General features: G+C 47.9%; 1 protein-coding gene across 1 annotated transcript; it reads left to right on the top strand.

The window, feature by feature from the left end:
• The first annotated feature begins 2,566 nt into the window (after positions 1-2,566).
• LOC135534355 (protein krueppel-like) lies at positions 2,567-5,565 on the top strand. The gene is made up of 5 exons (XM_064961378.1): positions 2,567-2,802; positions 2,905-2,999; positions 3,281-3,466; positions 4,713-4,894; positions 5,504-5,565. The coding sequence occupies exons 1-4, from the start codon at positions 2,792-2,794 to the stop codon at positions 4,847-4,849; spliced, it is 429 nt and encodes a 142-aa protein (XP_064817450.1). The 5' UTR covers positions 2,567-2,791; the 3' UTR covers positions 4,850-4,894; positions 5,504-5,565.
• The last annotated feature ends 14,811 nt before the right edge of the window (positions 5,566-20,376 follow it).

The following is a 20,376-nucleotide window of genomic DNA, read 5'->3' as shown; positions in this document are numbered from 1 at the left end:
CTATGGGACTCCCGGTCCGCCCTATGGGACACTACAGCCTGGGATCGAACCCCAGGCTGTAGTGACGTCGCAACACTGCGATGCAGTGCCTCCCAGCACATTTGGGTGTGTAAGGGAATGTAATTGTTGACCAGTTAGCCAAAATAGTTTTTAAATTAGATATAATTGATATTAATGTTCCACTGGGTAGAGATGAGGCCAAATGTAGGATCAGAGCCATTTTGATGTGTGTCAGAAGAGATGGGACTCTGAGCCCAAGGGCGGTGTTTATATGCCCTCAACAGAAAGGTCAGTGGACCAAGGTTCAAAGGTCAGATTAGGAAGGAAGAGGTGGTGATTGCGTTTAGGACATTGTACATTGAACTCATCATTACATCTGGTTGGTAGCATGTGAATGGTTTGTGGGGTAGGCCGTCATTGTAAATAAGAATTTGTTCTTAACTGACTTGCTTAGTGAAATAAAGTTGAAATAAAAGCAGGTTGTAAACTCCTTGTATTGCCTGCCTTCCTTCCCTCCTGTACACTAGGTGGCGCTAATGCACCGGGTAGTTTAGTCATGCAGAAGAATCATACCCGGAAGTACGGTGATGCAGTAACGCAGACAGTCGGCTTATTTACCTTTATTCAAAACAGGCTTGCGAGCTAGTTACTGTTAAAATGGCAACATATAGGATTTCTGCATGTATTTGCCTTCGTTAAGATGGCTGGTTAGGTTTCAAATCGTTTCACGACCAGTAAATTGTTCAACTGACGTGAGTGACCTCGAGCTGATGTGAACGCAGAAGAACAACGATCAATAACATGTCGGCAGAATTCACTCTTCCCGGTTCTGACCGACCCATAATGGACGAGGTAAGACACGGGACGGACGAATGCCCGTTAGCTAGCCAGCCAAATCTAATAACATTGTCCTAGCCCGAATGCCTCACATGACATGAATGGGCAAGCTTTGTCTCAAATCGGGTTGTGAACACTCCATTGCTGTAATTGCTAGACGATGCGTGACAGAGTTGGAGTAATAGCACAGACCGGTTATGCCAGGACCGTTTATGCTCAGTCGTCTGAAAACTGATTTGACTGTAGTTGTTCATGTTACAAAGTATCAAGCTGGTGTAACAGTATAACTTTAGACCGTCCTCTCGCCCATAACCAGACACCCTCGAAGCACCGTTACCCATCACTCCACAAAGGGCCTCCGCCCCTTGCAGAGGAAGGGGAACCACAGAGCAAGTGACGTCACCGATTGAAACGCTATTTAGCGCGCACCGCTAACTAAGCTAGCCGTTTCACATCCGTTACACTGGCGGTTTGTTTACTGCAGCTGTTCAGTCAGTCTGTAGTCGCAACTTTGACACCATGCCGCTGGGTGGGTCTTTTGAGGCAAGGCCAGTCTGATCTGGATGGGTGCAGTCATTTGTTCCTACCAAGCACTAACACAAACACACTGCTCTAGGATCAGTTTAGGCTTATTACCTGGACAGGGAGGGTCTGAGGTCAGCATTCCTACTGTTAGATGCTTTGTGAAATACAGGCCCTGAGTCTCTGATCAAAGTATTGGACACTCATATGGGCTACCACAACAAAACACTCGTATAGTCTACAGCAACAAAACACCCGTATGGTCCACATATGGTCCACGGCACACAACACCCGTATGGTCCACAGCAACAAAACACCCGTATGGTCCACGGCCACACAACACCCGTATGGTCCACGGCAACAAAACACCCGTATGGTCCACAGCAACACAACACCCGTATGGTCCACGGCAACACAACACCCGTATGGTCCACGGCAACAAAACACCCCTATGGTCCACGGCAACAAAACACCCGTATGGTCCACGGCAACAAAACACCCCTATGGTCCATGGCAACAAAACACCCGTATGGTCCACGGCAACAAAACACCCCTATGGTCCATGGCAACAAAACACCCCTATGGTCCATGGCAACAAAACACCCGTATGGTCCACGGCAACAAAACGCCCGTATGGTCTACGGCAACACAACACTCATTTGGTCTACCTCAACAAAACAATTGTTCCCCTCTCCAGAACTAGTCAAGGCTGCCTTCTGCCCTTCATCCTCTTTTAGGATGATGTTAACAACCAGCCCAGCCCGTCCCCATCCCACAGCCCCCCCCTCGTCAGGAGAACCTGATCAAGAGGACCAAACAGAACCAACCAAAACCTTTTCTCACGGTTGTCTGGACTGTGGGAAAGAGTTTTCTCGCCCATGTGACCTGGTGAGTTTGATGAGTTTTATTTGCCAGTTAAAAAAAAAAAAAAGACACACACAGTACATGAAACGTGACAGGACAACACAAAACAACTAATCAATAACTTATTTCCATTGTGTTCCATAAGGTGAGACACCAGAGAGTACACACAGGGGAGAAGCCCTACCCCTGTCCTGACTGTGGCAAGAGGTTCGCCCACTCCAGGAGGCCTCCGAGAACACGAGAGGATACACTCCGGAGAGAAGCCTCACTCCTGCTCCGTGTGTGGGAAGAGCTTCACCCAGAAGGGAAGTCTTAGAGTCCACCTACGGACACACACGGGGAGAGACCTTATTCTTGCTCCGTCTGTGGCAAGAGTTACACCCAAAATGAATTTTTGAAAGTGCACCAGCGAACACACACGGGAGAGAGGCCCTACTCCTGTTCTGTGTGTGGCAGGGGCTTTGCTCAGATAGGCAACCTGAAGAAACACCAACGGATTCACACCGGGGAGAAGCCTTACCAGTGCCCGGAGTGTGGAGCCAGTTTCACCCAGAAGGACAGCCTGAAGATGCATCAGAGGTCATTTATTTCATTCTTGTTTTCATTTTGATGTTGTTTTACCGTAAAGTCCGTTTCCAAGTTTTAAATTGCACTTTGAATTAAAGAACGATTTGATTTTAGGTCTCACACGGGAGAGAAACCTTGCGTCTGCCCCGAGTGCGGGAAGGGTTTCCGCGACAACGGGCACCTGAAAGTCCACTTGAGAGTGCATACAGGTGAGGTTGATTTTAACGATCGAAGGACACCAGTGTCTCAAAACCTCTCGAGTTGTCCACAATGTGGTTATTTAAATAAAACCTGAATCTTTATGCAGCTATTGACAGCATACATTACAGCACTGTAATTTGTCTGGGATACAACGTCCAATGAAATGCTTACTTCCAGTTTCCATTTCAACAGCAATAAGAAATAATACGAACACGAAGTAAATGGCTCATTATTGTGGAGTGACACGGCCTGTCTTTCCCACCCACCCGTCTGTCCACCCATCCATCAGGGGAGAAGCCGTACTCCTGCCCCGACTGTGGGAGACGGTTCAGCCAGGCAGACGTCCTGAAGAGACACCAGATGGTGCACACAGGGGAGAAGCCGTACTCCTGCGCCCTGTGTGGGAGGAGGTTCGCCCAGCCTGCCACTCTGAAGTACCACCTCCGGACCCACGCAAGAGAGAACCAGACAGGGGGTGAGTTCAACAGCACTTCCCTTTACAGCCGACGCGTTGCCACAGTAACAATTTCAAACGATTTGAATGAACATTCCAGAATGTTACGGCGAAGCTGCAAATAGATCATTTTTCTATGTATTCAAACTGCAGATGCTAATCTTACTATGTGTAATAGAAAGCCTGCATAGCAACATGTAATATTTGTATTATTATTTATTTATTTGTATTATTATTGGTAGTGACAGTTTAGACAGGAAACAGATACTCATATTTACCTCACACTGCCTTCTCGGCCACTTCACTGCCTTCAGAGACTGTCGGCCACTTCACTGCCTTCTGAGACTGTCGGCCACTTCACTTCACTGCCTTTCTGAGACTGGCCACTTCACTGCCTTCAGAGACTGTCGGCCACTTCACTGCCTTCTCGGCCTGTCGGCCACTTCACTGCCTTCTGAGACTGTCGGCCACTTCACTGCCTTCTCGGGCCTGTCGGCCACTTCACTGCCACTTCACTACCTTCTGAGACTGTCGGACTGTCGGCCACTTCACTGCCTTCTGAGACTGTCGGCCACTTCACTGCCTTCTCGGCCTGTCGGCCACTTCACTGCCTTCTGAGACTGTCGGCCACTTCACTGCCTTCTGAGACTGTCGGCCACTTCACTGCCTTCTCGGCCTGTCGGCCACTTCACTGCCTTCTGAGACTGTCGGCCACTTCACTGCCTTCTGAGACTGTCGGCCACTTCACTGCCTTCTCGGCCTGTCGGCCACTTCACTGCCTTCTGAGACTGTCGGCCACTTCACTGCCTTCTGAGACTGTCGGCCACTTCACTGCCTTCTGAGACTGTCGGCCACTTCACTGCCTTCTGACTGCCTTCTGAGACTGTCGGCCACTTCCTGCCTTCTGAGACTGTCGGCCACTTCACTGCCTTCTGAGACTGTCGGCCACTTCACTGCCTTCTCGGCCTGTCGGCCACTTCACTGCCTTCTCGGCCTGTCGGCCACTTCACTGCCTTTCTCGGCCACTTCACTGCCTTCTGAGACGGCCACTTCACTGCCTTCTGAGAGACCACTTCACTGCCTTTCTGACTGTCGGCCACTTCACTGCCTTCTGAGACTGTCGGCCACTTCACTGCCTTCTGGAGACTGTCGGCCACTTCACCCTTCTGAGACTGCCTTCTGAGAGACTGTCGGCCACTTCACTGCTGACGTGAAACAAACAGAACGCTGTTGCTAGCATTCTAACGTTCACAATCCATTTCCCCAGGGCCTCAATGCTGCCCAGTGTGTGGACAGGACCTCCCTACAGAGCAGGCTCTGAGAAAACACCTACAGGCACACATGGGGGAGGACCTCGGTCACAACGGGGGACAGGAAGACGGGGGGAGGAAGTTGGTGGTCTGATCAATTCTGATGGAGAGGACGTTGGCTGGGACCCTTCTCATCTTAGTAAGTGGAGGCAGATTATTTGTCCCTATTTGCTCCCTATTCCCTACGTAGTGCACTACTTTACCCTGTGATACATCACTCATGGCCCCTATTCCCTACATAGTGAGCTACTTTAGACCATCCATCCTTCCATCAAATGATAAACAAGCGAGAGTCCTGTCCATGGCTCTGGTAGTCTCATTATAACCCATAATACCAACCTCTCTCTACAGGAGTCCTGGTAGTCTCATTATAACCCATAATACCAACCTCTCTCTACAGGAGTCCTGGTAGTCTCATTATAACCCATAATACCAACCTCTCTCTACAGGAGTCCTGGTGGTCTCATTATAACCCATAATACCAACCTCTCTCTACAGGAGTCCTGGTAGTCTCATTATAACCCATAATACCAACCTCTCTCTACAGGAGTCCTAGTAGTCTCATTATAACCCATAATACCAACCTCTCTCTACAGGAGTCCTGGTAGTCTCATTATAACCCATAATACCAACCTCTCTCTACAGGTGAGAGTCCTGGTAGTCTCATCTATAACCCATAATACCAACCTCTCTCTACAGGAGTCCTGGTAGTCTCATTATAACCCATAATACCAACCTCTCTCTACAGGGGAGAGTCCTGTCGGCGGCTCCGGTAGTGAAGAAAGTCCTCCTACATCAGACATCAACAAGGTGGGAGAAAATTACTTTATTACTGTAAACTAATGTAATCTATTTCAGGGGCCAAATGTATCAAGCATCTCAGAGTAGGAGTGCTGATCTAAGATCAGTTTTGCATTTTAGATTATAAATAATGGGCAAGGGGGACCTGATCCTAGATCAGCTCTCCTATTAGATCTGAACAACATATCTACAAGGGGACCTGTTCCTAGATCAGCTCTCCTCTTGGATCTGATCTGAACAACATCACATGTACATGATCCTAGATCAATTGGATCTGATCTGAACAACATCACATGTACAGGGGGACCTGATCCTAGATCAGCTCTCCTATTGGATCTGATCTGAACAACATCACATGTAGGGGACCTGATCCTATCAGCTCTCCTCTTGGATCTGAACAACATCACATGTACAAATGACCTGATCCTAGATCAGCTCTCCTGTGGATCTGATCTGAACAACATCACATGTACAAGGGGACCTGATCCTAGATCAGCTCTCCTATTGGATCTGAACAACATCACATGTACAAGACCTGTTCCTAGATCAGATTGGATCTGATCTGAACAACATCATGTCTCCTAGATCTTCTGAGATGCTGAACAACATATGAACAAGACCCCAGATCTTCAGAGAAAACATCACATGTCAAGTGACCTTATTGATCACTCTTTTGGATCTGAACAAATCACGTACAAGGGGACCTGATCCTAGATCAGCTCTCCTATTGATCTGATCTGAACAACATCACATGTACAAGACCTGATCCAGATCTCTCCATTGGATCTGAACAACATCACATGTACAAGGGGACCTGTTCCTGGATCTCCTATTGATCTGATCTGAACAACATCACGATGTACAGGGGGATTCTGATCTAGATCAGCTCTCCTATTGGGATCTGACATCACATGTACAAGGGGCCTGTTCAGTCAGACACTGGATCTGATCGACAGAGGACCTTCAGTCAGACACTGGGTCCATGCACAAGGGGCAGATCCGACAGAGATCTGACCTTCAGTCAGACACTGGATCCTAGATCAGAGATCTGAACAACATTCATGTCAGACACTGGGTCCTAGATCAGACAGATCTGAGACAACTTCAGTCAGACACTGGGTCTTCTGAGATGCTTTATGAACACAGAGATCTTCAGAGGAAATATTACTTCCCTTCAGTCTAGAAGACACTGGGTCCTGACGACAGAGACCTTCAGTCAGACACTGGGTCCTGACGACAGAGAGGCCTTCAGTCAGACACTGGGTCCTGACGACAGAGAGCCTTCAGTCAGACACTGGGTCCTGACGACAGAGAGACCTTCAGTCAGACACTGGGTCCTGACGACAGAGAGACCTTCAGTCAGACACTGGGTCCTGACGACAGAGAGGCCTTCAGTCAGACACTGGGTCCTGACGACAGAGAGACCTTCAGTCAGACACTGGGTCCTGACGACAGGAGACCTTCAGTCAGACACTGGGTCCTGACGAGAGAGAGACCTTCAGTCAGACACTGGGTCCTGACGACAGAGGCCTTCAGTCAGACACTGGGTCCTGGGACAGAGAGACCTTCAGTCAGACACTGGGTCCTGACGACAGAGAGACCTTCAGTCAGACACTGGGTCCTGACGACAGAGAGGCCTTCAGTCAGACACTGGGTCCTGACGACAGAGAGGCCTTCAGTCAGACACTGGGTCCTGACGACAGAGAGACCTTCAGTCAGACACTGGGTCCTGACGACAGAGAGACCTTCAGTCAGACACTGGGTCCTGACGACAGAGAGACCTTCAGTCAGACACTGGGGATGAACATTAAAGTAGTGGAGGAGGAGGAGCTGGAGGACTTGAGTCAAACTGTTGGGGTGACGGTTAAAGAAGAAGAGGAAGAGGTGGAGCTGGAGCACAGTCAGACACTGGGGATGAACATTAAAGTAGTGGAGGAGGAGCTGGAGGACTTGAGTCAAACTGTTGGGGTGATGGTTAAAGAAGAAGAGGAAGAGGTGGAGCTGGATTCATTCAGTCCCCATAGAAGAAGTGGATGAGGCTGTTGAAAGTTAGAGGGAGGGAGTCTCAAAGGAATGAAGTAATCAAACTTGCCATCTGTGTGTCCCAAATAACCCCTACTTTAGACCAGAGTTCTATGGGGAATAGGGTGCCATCCTATCCCCTACTTTAGACCAGAGTTCAATAGGGAATAGGGTGCCATCCTATCCCCTACTTTAGACCAGAGTTCCATGGGGAATAGGGTGCCATCCTAACCCTACTTTAGACCAGAGTTAATAGAGAATAGGGTGCCATCCTATCCCCTACTTTAGACCAGAGTTCAATAGAGAATAGGGTCCCATCCTATCCCCTACTTTAGACCAAGCTCAATGGGGAATAGGGTGACTTTAGACCAGATCTATGGGGAATAGGGTGCCATCCTATCCCCTACTTTAGACCAGAGTTCAATAGGGAATAGGGTACCATCCTATCCCCTACTTTAGACCAGAGTTCTATGGGGAATAGGGTGCCATCCTATCCCCTACTTTAGACCAGAGTTCTATGGGGAATAGGGTGCCATCCTATCCCCCTACTTTAGACCAGAGTTCAATAGGGAATAGGGTGCCATCCTATCCCCTACTTTAGACCAGAGTTCAATAGGGAATAGGGTGCCATCCTATCCCCTACTTTAGACCAGAGTTCAATAGGGAATAGGGTGCCATCCTATCCCCTACTTTAGACCAGAGTTCAATAGGGAATAGGGTGCCATCCTATCCCCTACTTTAGACCAGAGTTCTATAGGGAATAGGGTGCCATCCTATCCCCTACTTTAGACCAGAGTTCTATGGGGAATAGGGTGCCATCCTATCCCCTACTTTAGACCAGAGTTCAATAGGGAATAGGGTGCCATCCTATCCCCTACTTTAGACCAGAGTTCAATAGGGAATAGGGTGCCATCCTAACCCCTACTTTAGACCAGAGCTCTATGGGGGAATAGGGTGCCATCCTATCCCCTACTTTAGACCAGAGTTCTATGGGGAATAGGGTGCCATCCTATCCCCTACTTTAGACCAGAGTTCTATGGGGAATAGGGTGCCATCCTATCCCCTACTTTAGACCAGAGCTCAATAGGGAATAGGGTGCAATTGTTGGTAACATCTCATATCCTAAAGGTTGCGTTGTGTATTTCCCATATTGTGTTCTATATGTGACCCGTACTTACTGTTCCCCCAGGAGAGAATCCTAACCACTGCTCAGACCGTGAGAGAGACCTCCCCAGCAGGAGAATCACACAGCGAAACACCATCACCACACAGAGAACACAAGCCTCACTCCTGCTCCGACTCTATTTGAAGGACCTGATCAAAGCCATTGATTAGGAAATAATTAGGTTCACGATATCATTTAGTTACTGTACCCTATTACAGATATGTATGTTGAATTAATTGCCTTTGATTGAATAAATCATGGTTGCAACAAACTGCTTCTCTGCTCTATCAATCATTAGAAACTGGGTGTTTTGAGCACTGAATACTGATTGGCTAACAGGAGTGGTATATCAGAACATATACCACATGTATGACAAAACATAGATTTTTTACTGCTCTAATGACGTTGGTAACCAGTTTATAATAGCAATAAGGCACCTCGGGGGTTGTGGTGTATGGCCAATATACCACAGCTAATAACTATCCAGGCACTCCGGAGTTGCGCCGTGCATAAGAACAGTATTTAACCGTGGTCAATTTGCCATATACCACACCTCTTCGGACCTTATTTCTTAAATAGACCATTCAATCTTAATTCTAGGGTGACCAGACGTCCCCGATTTTGGTGGCCAGTACCCGGATATAACTGTCCCAGAAAATGTCTCTGATTAGGCTTGAGAAAGGAAAAACAACAAGTTTGAAGTTAAATGGAGTCTGATCTTTCCATTATAAGAATGGCTATCCCATCCCTGTCCCAAGCTCGTTTGCTCCCAGCTTTGCCACCGACCTTTTATGACAACGTCTGATCGGTGATACATTAACCACCATATGAACAGCCATGTCCAGGTTTTGGTGACAGGTTTTTCACGAGAATATTCTAAAATCGTAATAAAAACAACATGCAATTTCAGAGTTTCCTTTAGGAAAAGTGGGCGCCGGACATCACGACGGGGAATTTGCCCGACATTTTAGAAATGTAACGGACATTCATATGCATTCAGACCTTACCTGGCGCAGCCAGCGCCATCAATACACGAGGGATGTTGGCCAAAGGAGACACATTTACATGTTCTTAAAAACAGCCAATAACAAATTACAAAAACACTATTCCTTGTGTTTTGTTGTGTAGCACAGGCAAAACGTGTATATATATATATAATGGCTACTTTCCTAAAGCATGAATTGTCCTCCTGTCGTGGTGACTAGTACGGGCCGCCTCCCAGACGTCCTACTGGGTCCACTGCCGCGCGGATGTCTTCAGTCTTTGCCTGTGGATCTTCTCTTGACCGCAGTATGGATAAGGCCGCGGTATGAGCCTCTTTCCTGGTGAGGGGGCCTCTCGGTCTTCCTACCCGAGGCTGAGTTAACAATGGAGCCCTGGGCTTCACTTTATCAACTAGGTGCACGTTAAACTCTTGGTACATCTCTGTTTGATACACCACAGAGGTTAGTTCACTCCTTCCTTCTGGAAACATTTCACCGGGTAGTTGGTGACACGGTATACTACCCATCAGCGGGGGTTATTTTTGTGTACAACACCAACGAGTAATCCGATATTTATTTATAGTCCGCTCGGGCGCTATTTTAGCGTGGCCCAGTTCTTACTGCGTGTTATCTCGTATTTCACGCAGGGATACGTTCAACCGTGGGGTTATACTTGGTTATTTGTATGCGCGTGGCATAGTCTCAGAAACTCCTGCTAGCGTTTCTAGTTGACCGGACAACACACTCACCGGTGAGTCACACTCGCCAAATCCCGGTTATAGGGTTTAAGCTCAAACTAATTTATTGAAATAAATTATTAACTGAAAGCAGGGGTTCAGCACTTCATCTGAGTAAGGACAAACTACAGCCTACTCAGTGCTCTTCACACAGTTACCCTCGAGCTCCCTGTGGTTTCCTGCTGGAGCCCACAATATGGACTCGCTGCAGGACACCTAAGGTGAAGCCCCTGAGGCTGTAGTTGTTATAATGCTACTCTTCTTCTTCAACACTTTATTCAACAAATCATTTAACTAGTTAATGAAACCCGGTAACACTTCTCTTTTAGTTCCACAGTTTCACAACTGCTGGAATTTATATATTTTTAAAATATTTTTTATATTGCAATTGCAATTCAGTAGCTTCTAACAATAGTAATTGAGTTCTGTTCTTACCTTACCTCAAGAGTCTTCTAACAATAGAATTGAGTTCTGTTCTTACCTTACCTCAAAGAGTCTTCTAACAATAGTAATTGAGTAATTGAGTTCTGTTCTTACCTTACCTCAAGAGACTTCTAACAATAGTAATTGAGTTCTGTTTCTTACCTCAAGAGTCTTCTAACAATAGTAATTGAGTTCTGTTCTTACCTACCTCAAGTCTTCTAAATTCTAACAATAGTAAGAGTCTTCTAAATTCTAACAATAGTAATTGAGTTCTGTTCTTACCTTACAAGAGTCTTCTAAATTCTAACAATAGTAATTGAGTTCCGTTCTTACCTTAACTCAAGAGCCTTCTAACTTCTAATACATCAGTCAGCTCCTGATCTGTGTTCCCCAGAATCTCTGCTCCTCTCCCCATCTTTTACATTGGTTTTTATACTCCTGCATTCCCCAAGCCCGTGCCTCTTGACTACAGCCACACAAGGCATCCTCAACCTGACACGTGACATTTAAAGCAAAGTTCCGTAACACATTGTTTCCTTTACATGTGACGTCTACACAGTCAGATAAACACAGTGGTTCCTTCGCAGGTGATCCGTGATGTCATCTGCTTCATGTCTCACGTGCCATCAGGCAACTCCACCAACTCCATCCCAGCGTTGAGATCTTACAGGGTGTGGCCCTAAGTTAACCTCCGCCCTCCAGCAGTGGATTATCTGCATAGTCTACCTGCACCAATCACTTCCTCTCTGCCTTTAACAGGGTTCTGTTGCTCCCCAACTGTCTGTGGCCGAGGCTTCTCCTCTCTGCCTTTAACTGGGTTCTGTTTCCCCAACTGTCTGTGGCTGAAGCCTCTTCCTGTCCTTCTTCTGCTTCTTCTTCCTTGTCTCAGTGTTACCATGACTCTGTTGGAGACTGGATGGAGGAGGAGTCACCAGGTCCTCCTCCTTGTCTCAGTGTTACCATGACTCTGTCTGGAGACTGGAGGGGAGGAGTCACCAGGTCCTCTTCCTTGTCTCAGTGTTACCATCTGTAGAGACTGGAGGAGAGGTCCTCCTCCTTGTCTCTGTTACCATGACTCTGTCTGGAGAAGGAGTCACCAGGTCCTCCTCCTTGTCTCAGTGTTACCATGACTCTGTCTGGAGACTGGAGGAGTCACCAGGTCCTCCTCCTTGTCTCAGTGTTCATGACTCTGTCTGGAGACTGGAGGGAGGAGTCACCAGGTCCTCCTCCTTGTCTCAGTGTTACCATGACTCTGTCTGGAGACTGGAGGAGTCACCAGGTCCTCTTCCTTGTCTCAGTGTTACCATGACTCTGTCTAGAGACTGGAGGAGTCACCAGGTCCTCTTCCTTGTCTCAGTGTTACCATGACTCTGTCTGGAGACTGGAGGGAGGAGTCACCAGGTCCTCCTTCCTTGTCTCAGTGTTACCATGACTCTGTCTGGAGACTGGAGGGAGGAGTCACCAGGTCCTCCTCCTTGTCTCAGTGTTACCATGACTCTGTCTGGAGACTGGAGGAGTCACCAGGTCCTCCTCCTTGTCTCAGTGTTACCATGACTCTGTCTGGAGACTGGAGGAGTCACCAGGTCCTCCTCCTTGTCTCAGTGTTACCATGACTCTGTCTGGAGACTGGAGGAGTCACCAGGTCCTCTTCCTTGTCTCAGTGTTAATGACTCTGTCTGGAGACTGGAGGAGTCACCAGGTCCTCTTCCTTGTCTCAGTGTTACCATGACTCTGTCTGGAGACTGGAGGAGTCACCAGGTCCTCCTCCTTGTCTCAGTGTTACCATGACTCTGTTTGGAGACTGGAGGAGTCACCAGTGGAGGGTCCTCCTCCTTGTCTCAGTGTTACCATGTCCCCTCTTGTCTAGAGACTGGAGGAGTCACCAGGTCCTCCTCCTTGTCTCAGTGTTACCATGACTCTGTCTGGAGACTGGAGGAGTCACCAGGTCCTCCTCCTTGTCTCAGTGTTACCATTCTGTCTGGAGACTGGAGGAGTCACCAGGTCCTCTTCCTTGTCTCAGTGCATGACTCTGTCTGGAGACTGGAGGGAGGAGTCACCAGGTCCTCTTCCTTGTCTCAGTGTTACCATGACTCTGTCTGGAGACTGGAGGGAGGAGTCACCAGGTCCTCTTCCTTGTCTCAGTGTTCATGACTCCTGTCTGGAGACTGGAGGAGTCACCAGGTCCTCCTCCTTGTCTCAGTGTTACCATGACTCTGTCTGGAGAAAGTCACTGGAGACAGGTCCTCCTCCTTGTCTCAGTGTTACCATGACTCTGTCTGGAGACTGGAGGAGTCACCAGGTCCTCCTCCTTGTCTCAGTGTTACCATGACTCTGTCTGGAGACTGGAGGAGTCACCAGGTCCTCCTCCTTGTCTCAGTGTTACCACTGACTCTGTCTGGAGACTGGAGGAGTCACCAGGTCCTCCTCCTTGTCTCAGTGTTACCATGACTCTGTCTGGAGACTGGAGGAGTCACCAGGTCCTCCTCCTTGTCTCAGTGTTACCATGACTCTGTCTGGAGACTGGAGGAGTCACCAGGTCCTCTTCCTTGTCTCAGTGTTACCATGACTCTGTCTGGAGACTGGAGGAGTCACCAGGTCCTCCTCCTTGTCTCAGTGTTACCATGACTCTGTCTGGAGACTGGAGGAGTCACCAGGTCCTCCTCCTTGTCTCAGTGTTACCATGACTCTGTCTGGAGACTGGAGGAGTCACCAGGTCCTCCTCCTTGTCTCAGTGTTACCATGACTCTGTCTGGAGACTGGAGGAGTCACCAGGTCCTCTTCCTTGTCTCAGTGTTACCATGACTCTGTCTGGAGACTGGAGGAGTCACCAGGTCCTCCTCCTTGTCTCAGTGTTACCATGACTCTGTCTGGAGACTGGATGGAGGAGTCACCAGGTCCTCCTCCTTGTCTCAGTGTTACCATGACTCTGTCTGGAGACTGGAGGAGTCACCAGGTCCTCTTCCTTGTCTCAGTGTTACCATGACTCTGTCTGGAGACTGGAGGAGTCACCAGGTCCTCCTCCTTGTCTCAGTGTTACCATGACTCAGTGTTGTCTGGAGACTGGAGGAGTCACCAGGTCCTCCTCCTTGTCTCAGTGTTACAATGACTCTGTCTGGAGACTGGAGGAGTCACCAGGTCCTCCTCCTTGTCTCAGTGTTACCATGACTCTGTCTGGAGACTGGAGGAGTCACCAGGTCCTCCTCCTTGTCTCAGTGTTACCATGACTCTGTCTGGAGACTGGAGGAGTCACCAGGTCCTCTTCCTTGTCTCAGTGTTACCATGACTCTGTCTGGAGACTGGAGGAGTCACCAGGTCCTCTTCCTTGTCTCAGTGTTACCATGACTCTGTTTGGAGACTGGAGGAGGAGTCACCAGGTCCTCCTCCTTGTCTCAGTGTTACCATGACTCTGTCTGGAGACTGGAGGAGTCACCAGGTCCTCTTCCTTGTCTCTGTTACCATGACTCTGTCTGGAGACTGGAGGAGAGGAGTCACCAGGTCCTCTCCTTGTCTCAGTGTTACCATGACTCTGTCTTGGAGGAGTCACCAGGTCCTCTCCTTGTCTCAGTGTTACCATGACTCTGTCTGGAGACTGGAGGAGTCACCAGGCTCCTTGTCTCAGTGTTACCATGTCTGTCTGGAGACTGAGGAGTCACCAGGTCCTCCTCCTTGTCTCAGTGTTACCATGACTCTGTCTGGAGACTGGAGGAGTCACCAGGTCCTCCTCCTTGTCTCAGTGTTACCATGACTCTGTCTGGAGACTGGAGGAGTCACCAGGTCCTCCTCCTTGTCTCAGTGTTACCATGACTCTGTCTGGAGACTGGAGGAGTCACCAGGTCCTCTTCCTTGTCTCAGTGTTACCATGACTCTGTCTGGAGACTGGAGGAGTCACCAGGTCCTCCTCCTTGTCTCAGTGTTACCATGACTCTGTCTGGAGACTGGAGGAGTCACCAGGTCCTCCTCCTTGTCTCAGTGTTACCATGACTCTGTCTGGAGACTGGAGGAGTCACCAGGTCCTCCTCCTTGTCTCAGTGTTACCATGACTCTGTTTGGAGAGGTCCTCTTCCTTGTCTCAGTGGAGGGACTGGAGGAGTCACCAGGTCCTCCTCCTTGTCTCAGTGTTACCATGACTCTGTCTGGAGACTGGAGGAGTCACCAGGTCCTCCTCCTTGTCTCAGTGTTACCATGACTCTGTCTGGAGACTCTTGTCTCAGTGTTAGGTCTGGAGACTGGAGGAGTCACCAGGTCCTCCTCCTTGTCTCAGTGTTACCATGACTCTGTCTGGAGACTGGAGGAGTCACCAGGTCCTCCTCCTTGTCTCAGTGTTACCATGACTCTGTCTGGAGACTGGAGGAGTCACCAGGTCCTCCTCCTTGTCTCAGTGTTACCATGACTCTGTCTGGAGACTGGAGGAGTCACCAGGTCCTCCTCCTTGTCTCAGTGTTACCATGACTCTGTCTGGAGACTGGAGGGAGGAGTCACCAGGTCCTCCTCCTTGTCTCAGTGTTACCATGACTCTGTCTGGAGACTGGAGGAGTGTCCTCTCCTTGTCTCAGTGTTACCATGACTCTGTCTGGAGACTGGAGGAGTCACCAGGTCCTCTTCCTTGTCCTCCTCCTTGTCTCAGTGTTACCATGACTCTGTCTGGAGACTGGAGGAGTCACCAGGTCCTCCTCCTTGTCTCAGTGTTACCACTCTGTCTGGAGACTGGAGGAGTCACCAGGTCCTCCTCCTTGTCTCAGTGTTACCATGACTCTGTCTGGAGACTGGAGGAGTCACCAGGTCCTCCTCCTTGTCTCAGTGTTACCATGACTCTGTCTGGAGACTGGAGGAGTCACCAGGTCCTCTTCCTTGTCTCAGTGTTACCATGACTCTGTCTGGAGACTGGAGGAGTCACCAGGTCCTCCTCCTTGTAGACTCAGTGTTACCATGACTCTGCCTGGAGACTGGAGGAGTCACCAGGTCCTCCTCCTTGTCTCAGTGTTACCATGACTCTGTCTGGAGACTGGAGGAGTCACCAGGTCCTCCTCCTTGTCTCAGTGTTACCATGACTCTGTCTGGAGACTGGAGGAGTCACCAGGTCCTCCTCCTTGTCTCAGTGTTACCATGACTCTGTCTGGAGACTGGAGGAGTCACCAGGTCCTCTTCCTTGTCTCAGTGTTACCATGACTCTGTCTGGAGACTGGAGGAGTCACCAGGTCCTCCTCCTTGTCTCAGTGTTACCATGATTCTGTCTGGAGACTGGAGGAGTCACCATGGTCCTCCTCCTTTGTCTCAGTGTTACCATGACTCTGTCTGGAGACTGGAGGAGTCACCAGGTCCTCCTCCTTGTCTCAGTGTTACCATGACAGTGTTACCATGACTCTGTCTGGAGACTGGAGGAGTCACCAGGTCCTCCCTCCTTGTCTCAGTGTTACCTTGATTCTGTCTGGAGATGAGGTCCTCCTCTGGAGACTGGAGAGGAGTCACCAGGTCCTCCTCCTTGTCTCAGTGTTACCATGACTCTGTCTGGAGACTGGAGGAGTCACCAGGTCCTCTTCCTTGTCTCAGTGTTACCATGATTCTGTCTGGAGACTCAGGTCCTCCTCCTTGTCTCAGTGTTACCATGACTCTGTCTGGAGACTGGAGGAGTCACCAGGTCCTCTTCCTTGTCTCAGTGTTACCATGACTCTGTCTGGAGACTGGAGGAGTCACCAGGTCCTCCTCCTTGTCTCAGTGTTACCATGACTCTGTCTGGAGACTGGAGGAGTCACCAGGTCCTCCTCCTTGTCTCATGTTACCATCACCAGGTCCTCTTCTGTCTGGAGATTGTCTGGAGACTGGAGGAGTCACCAGGTCCTCCTCCTTGTCTCAGTGTTACCATACTCTGTCTGGAGACTGGAGGAGTCACCAGGTCCTCCTCCTTGTCTCAGTGTTACCATGACTCTGTCTGGAGACTAGTCACCAGGCCCTTTCCTTGTCTCAGTGTTACCATGACTCTGTCTGGAGACTATATATCCTCCTCCTTGTCTCAGTGTTACCATGACTCTGTCTGGAGACTAGGAGGAGTCATATCAGGTTTACATTCCTGACTCTGTTCATAGGTCATACCATGATACACCTCACAGTTAGCGGTTAGAGATTTAGCACTTGTATCAGGGCATTGCATGCATAGACCTATAGCCTTAGCTGTCCACTGTATCTTAATATTTTACATTCTATTTATATACATTTAACATTACATTTAAGTCATTTAGCAGACGCTCTTATCCAGAGCGACTTACAAATTGGTGAATTCACCTTCTGACATCCAGTGGAACAGCCACTTTACAATAGTGCATCTAAATCATTTATGAGAAGGATTATTATCCTATCCTAGGTATTCCTTGAAGAGGTGGGGTTTCAGGTGTCTCCGGAAGGTGGTGATTGACTCCGCTGTCCTGGCGTCGTATATATATATATTGCCTACAGCGCCTTGGAAACTATTCAGACCCCTTGATTTTTTCCCACATTTTGTTATGTTTCAGCCTTATTATAAAATTGATTAAATAGTTTTTCCTCTCATCAATCTACACACAATACTCCATAATGACATGTTAAAAACATTTTTTTGTGCTTTTTTTTGCTAATTTATAAAAACAAAAACGGACATATCACATTTACATAAGTATTCAGACACTTTACTCAGTACTTTGTTGAAGCCTCTTTGGCAGTGATTACAGCATCAAGTATTCTTGGGTATGATGCTACACGCTGACACACCTGTATTTACGGAGTTTCTCCCATTCTTCTCTGCAGATCCTCTCAAGCTCTGTCAGGTTGGATGGGGAGCGTCGCTGCATAGCTATTTTCAGGTCTTTCCAGAAATGTTCGATCGGGTTCATGGTGAGCGTCTTATATGGTGAGCTACTGAGTGGATAGGACAGACAAGCCCCATACTATTGTGAAGGACTTCATTCTTCCTGCTGCTGGGACAATGCTGGGGAAAAGGCCTAAAAAACTATACAGACAATGCCTCCATCAAACAACACTGTTTCACGACACATCAGTGACAAGGCAGGAGATGTTTTGAAACAATTACTGCTTTGCATACAAGCCAGTGAATTTATGCATTCAGCTGGATGAGTCAACAGACGTGTCGGGCCTGGCACAGCTCCTGGTATATGTTCGTTACATTTATGGGGGTCAATTAAGGAAGACATCGTCTTCTGCAAACCACTGGAAACCAGGACAACAGGAGATAATATTTTTAAAGTACTGGACAGCTTTGTGACATCAAATGGACTTTGGTGGTCAAGATGTTCACTAACGGTTTATGTGTAGCCAAACGTAGCTGCTGCTCGTGTTGGTATCTGTACTGATGGAGCAAAAGCCATGACAGGGAGACAGTGATGTTTTTTCTCACCTGAATGATCTGAATCTGGGATGACAGGGACTCTCCACAACTATATTCAATGTGCAGGACAAAATCAAGGCTATGATTACGAAGTTGGAGCTCTTCTCTGTCTGCATTAACAAGGACAACACACATGTCTTTCCATCATTGTATGATTTTTTTTTGTGTGGGCAAATGAACTCAAGCTTACAGACAATGTCAAATGTGATATAGCGAGGCACCTGAGTGAGCTGGGTGCGCAATTATGCAGGTACTTTTTCCAAATGGACGACACAAACAATTGATGAAACAAACAACTGGATTCGTTATCCCTTTCATGCCCTGCCTCCAGTCCACTTACCGATATCTGAACGAAGGAGCCTCATCGAAATTGCAACAAGCGGTTCTGTGAAAATTGAATTTAATCAGAAGCTACTACCAGATTTCTGGATAGGGCTGCCCTCAGAGTATCCTGCCTTGGCAAATCGTGCTGTCAAGCCACTGATGCCCTTTGCAACCACGTACCTATGTGAGAGTGGATTCTCGGCCCTCACGAGCATGAAAAACTAAATACAGGCACAGACTGTGTGTGGAAAGTGATTTAAGACTGAGAACTCTCTCCAATACAACCCAACATTGCAGAGTTATGTGCATCCTTTGAAGCACCCCCTTCTCATTAACCTGTGGTAAGTTATTCACAATTTTTGATGAACAAATAATGTTTTATATGTCAGATGGTTGAATAAAGAGCGAAATTATTGATTATTATTATGTTATTATTTGTGCCCTGGTCCTATAAGAGCTCTTTGTCACTTCCCACGAACCGGCTTGTGACGACAACTCACACTCACTCTTATGTTTAATAAATGTATCGTATAGTGTGTGTGTGGCTCCAACTGACTCCCACAGTTGAACTTGAGGTTGGGAAGACTGTTTCAGACCTACCAGAGTTACTCCTATAATCTAACAATATATAATGCTTATCTTTATACAAATTATCAAATGACCCTCCTTATGTACATCGAAATCTGTATAGAATACAGCAGTGCTTCCCTTGTTATAGCCCAGTATCCCTTCAAACATTCAACCTCCAGCTGTACCCCTCTCGCACCAGGGTCAGAATACAGCAGTGCTTCCCTTGTTTTCTGTGATTTTACGTTCCATTTCTGCGATACGGTTGATAACCATCGTTGTGAACGCTAAGAAGCCAAACTTATTGAAGTATATATCACTCGTTGGCCTTTCCCTCTGTGCTGGCACAGATCTACTCCCCACTGGGATCCTCTCAGGATCCCTTGACCCAATTTATATATGTATGTATGTGTTTTAACCTTTATTTAACTCGGCCAGTCAGTTAAGAACAAATTCTTATTTACAATGACGGCCTCCCCATCTTCCTTTCTTCACTGCCTCGGCATACGACAGCTTCTGCACTACTCTGACTCTTGCCACCTCAAACATCCTCTCTCACACCAGACACTTCCAGTCCCCCAGCAACATGGGCACCCCTTACAGTTGACATACACTTTATCCACCAAAACAACACAATCCTCTGTCCAACGCCTTTTATTTTTAACCTTTAGTTAATTAGGCAAGTCAGTTTTAAGAACAAATTCTTATTTACAATGACGGCCTACCCCGGCCAAACTCAGACGACTCTGGGCTAATTGGGCTCCAGAGTGGCGCAGCAGTCTAAGACGCTGCATCTCAGTGCAAGAGGCGTCACTACAGTCCCTGGTTCAAATCCATCATTGTAAATAGCAATTTGTTCTTAACGGACTTGCCTAGTTAATTAAAGGTTACATTTAAAAATATATATTTTTAAGTAAATTGCGCACTGCCCTATGGGACTCCCAATAACGGCCCGGGTGTGTTACAGCCTGGAATCGAACCAGAGACTGTAGTGACTCCTCTTGCACTGAGATGCAGTGCCTTAGACCGCTGCACCACTCAGGAGCCCATAAACAATCCTCACTCCTGCTCTGACTCTATTTTAAAGACCTGATCAAAGCCATTGCTTGGGAAATAATTCGGTTCATGATATGATTAGTTACTGTACCATATCACTACTACAACACAGCACATTATCTTCACTTTATTAAAGCTCCCTGATGTTGCTAAGAAACCTGATGACTGGCA

The sequence above is a fragment of the Oncorhynchus masou genome, unplaced genomic scaffold, assembly GCF_036934945.1.
Source record: "Oncorhynchus masou masou isolate Uvic2021 unplaced genomic scaffold, UVic_Omas_1.1 unplaced_scaffold_3280, whole genome shotgun sequence".
Taxonomy (NCBI): domain Eukaryota; kingdom Metazoa; phylum Chordata; class Actinopteri; order Salmoniformes; family Salmonidae; genus Oncorhynchus; species Oncorhynchus masou.
The sequence above is the reverse complement of the archived record's forward strand: the minus strand, read 5'-3'. Positions and strand labels throughout refer to the sequence as shown.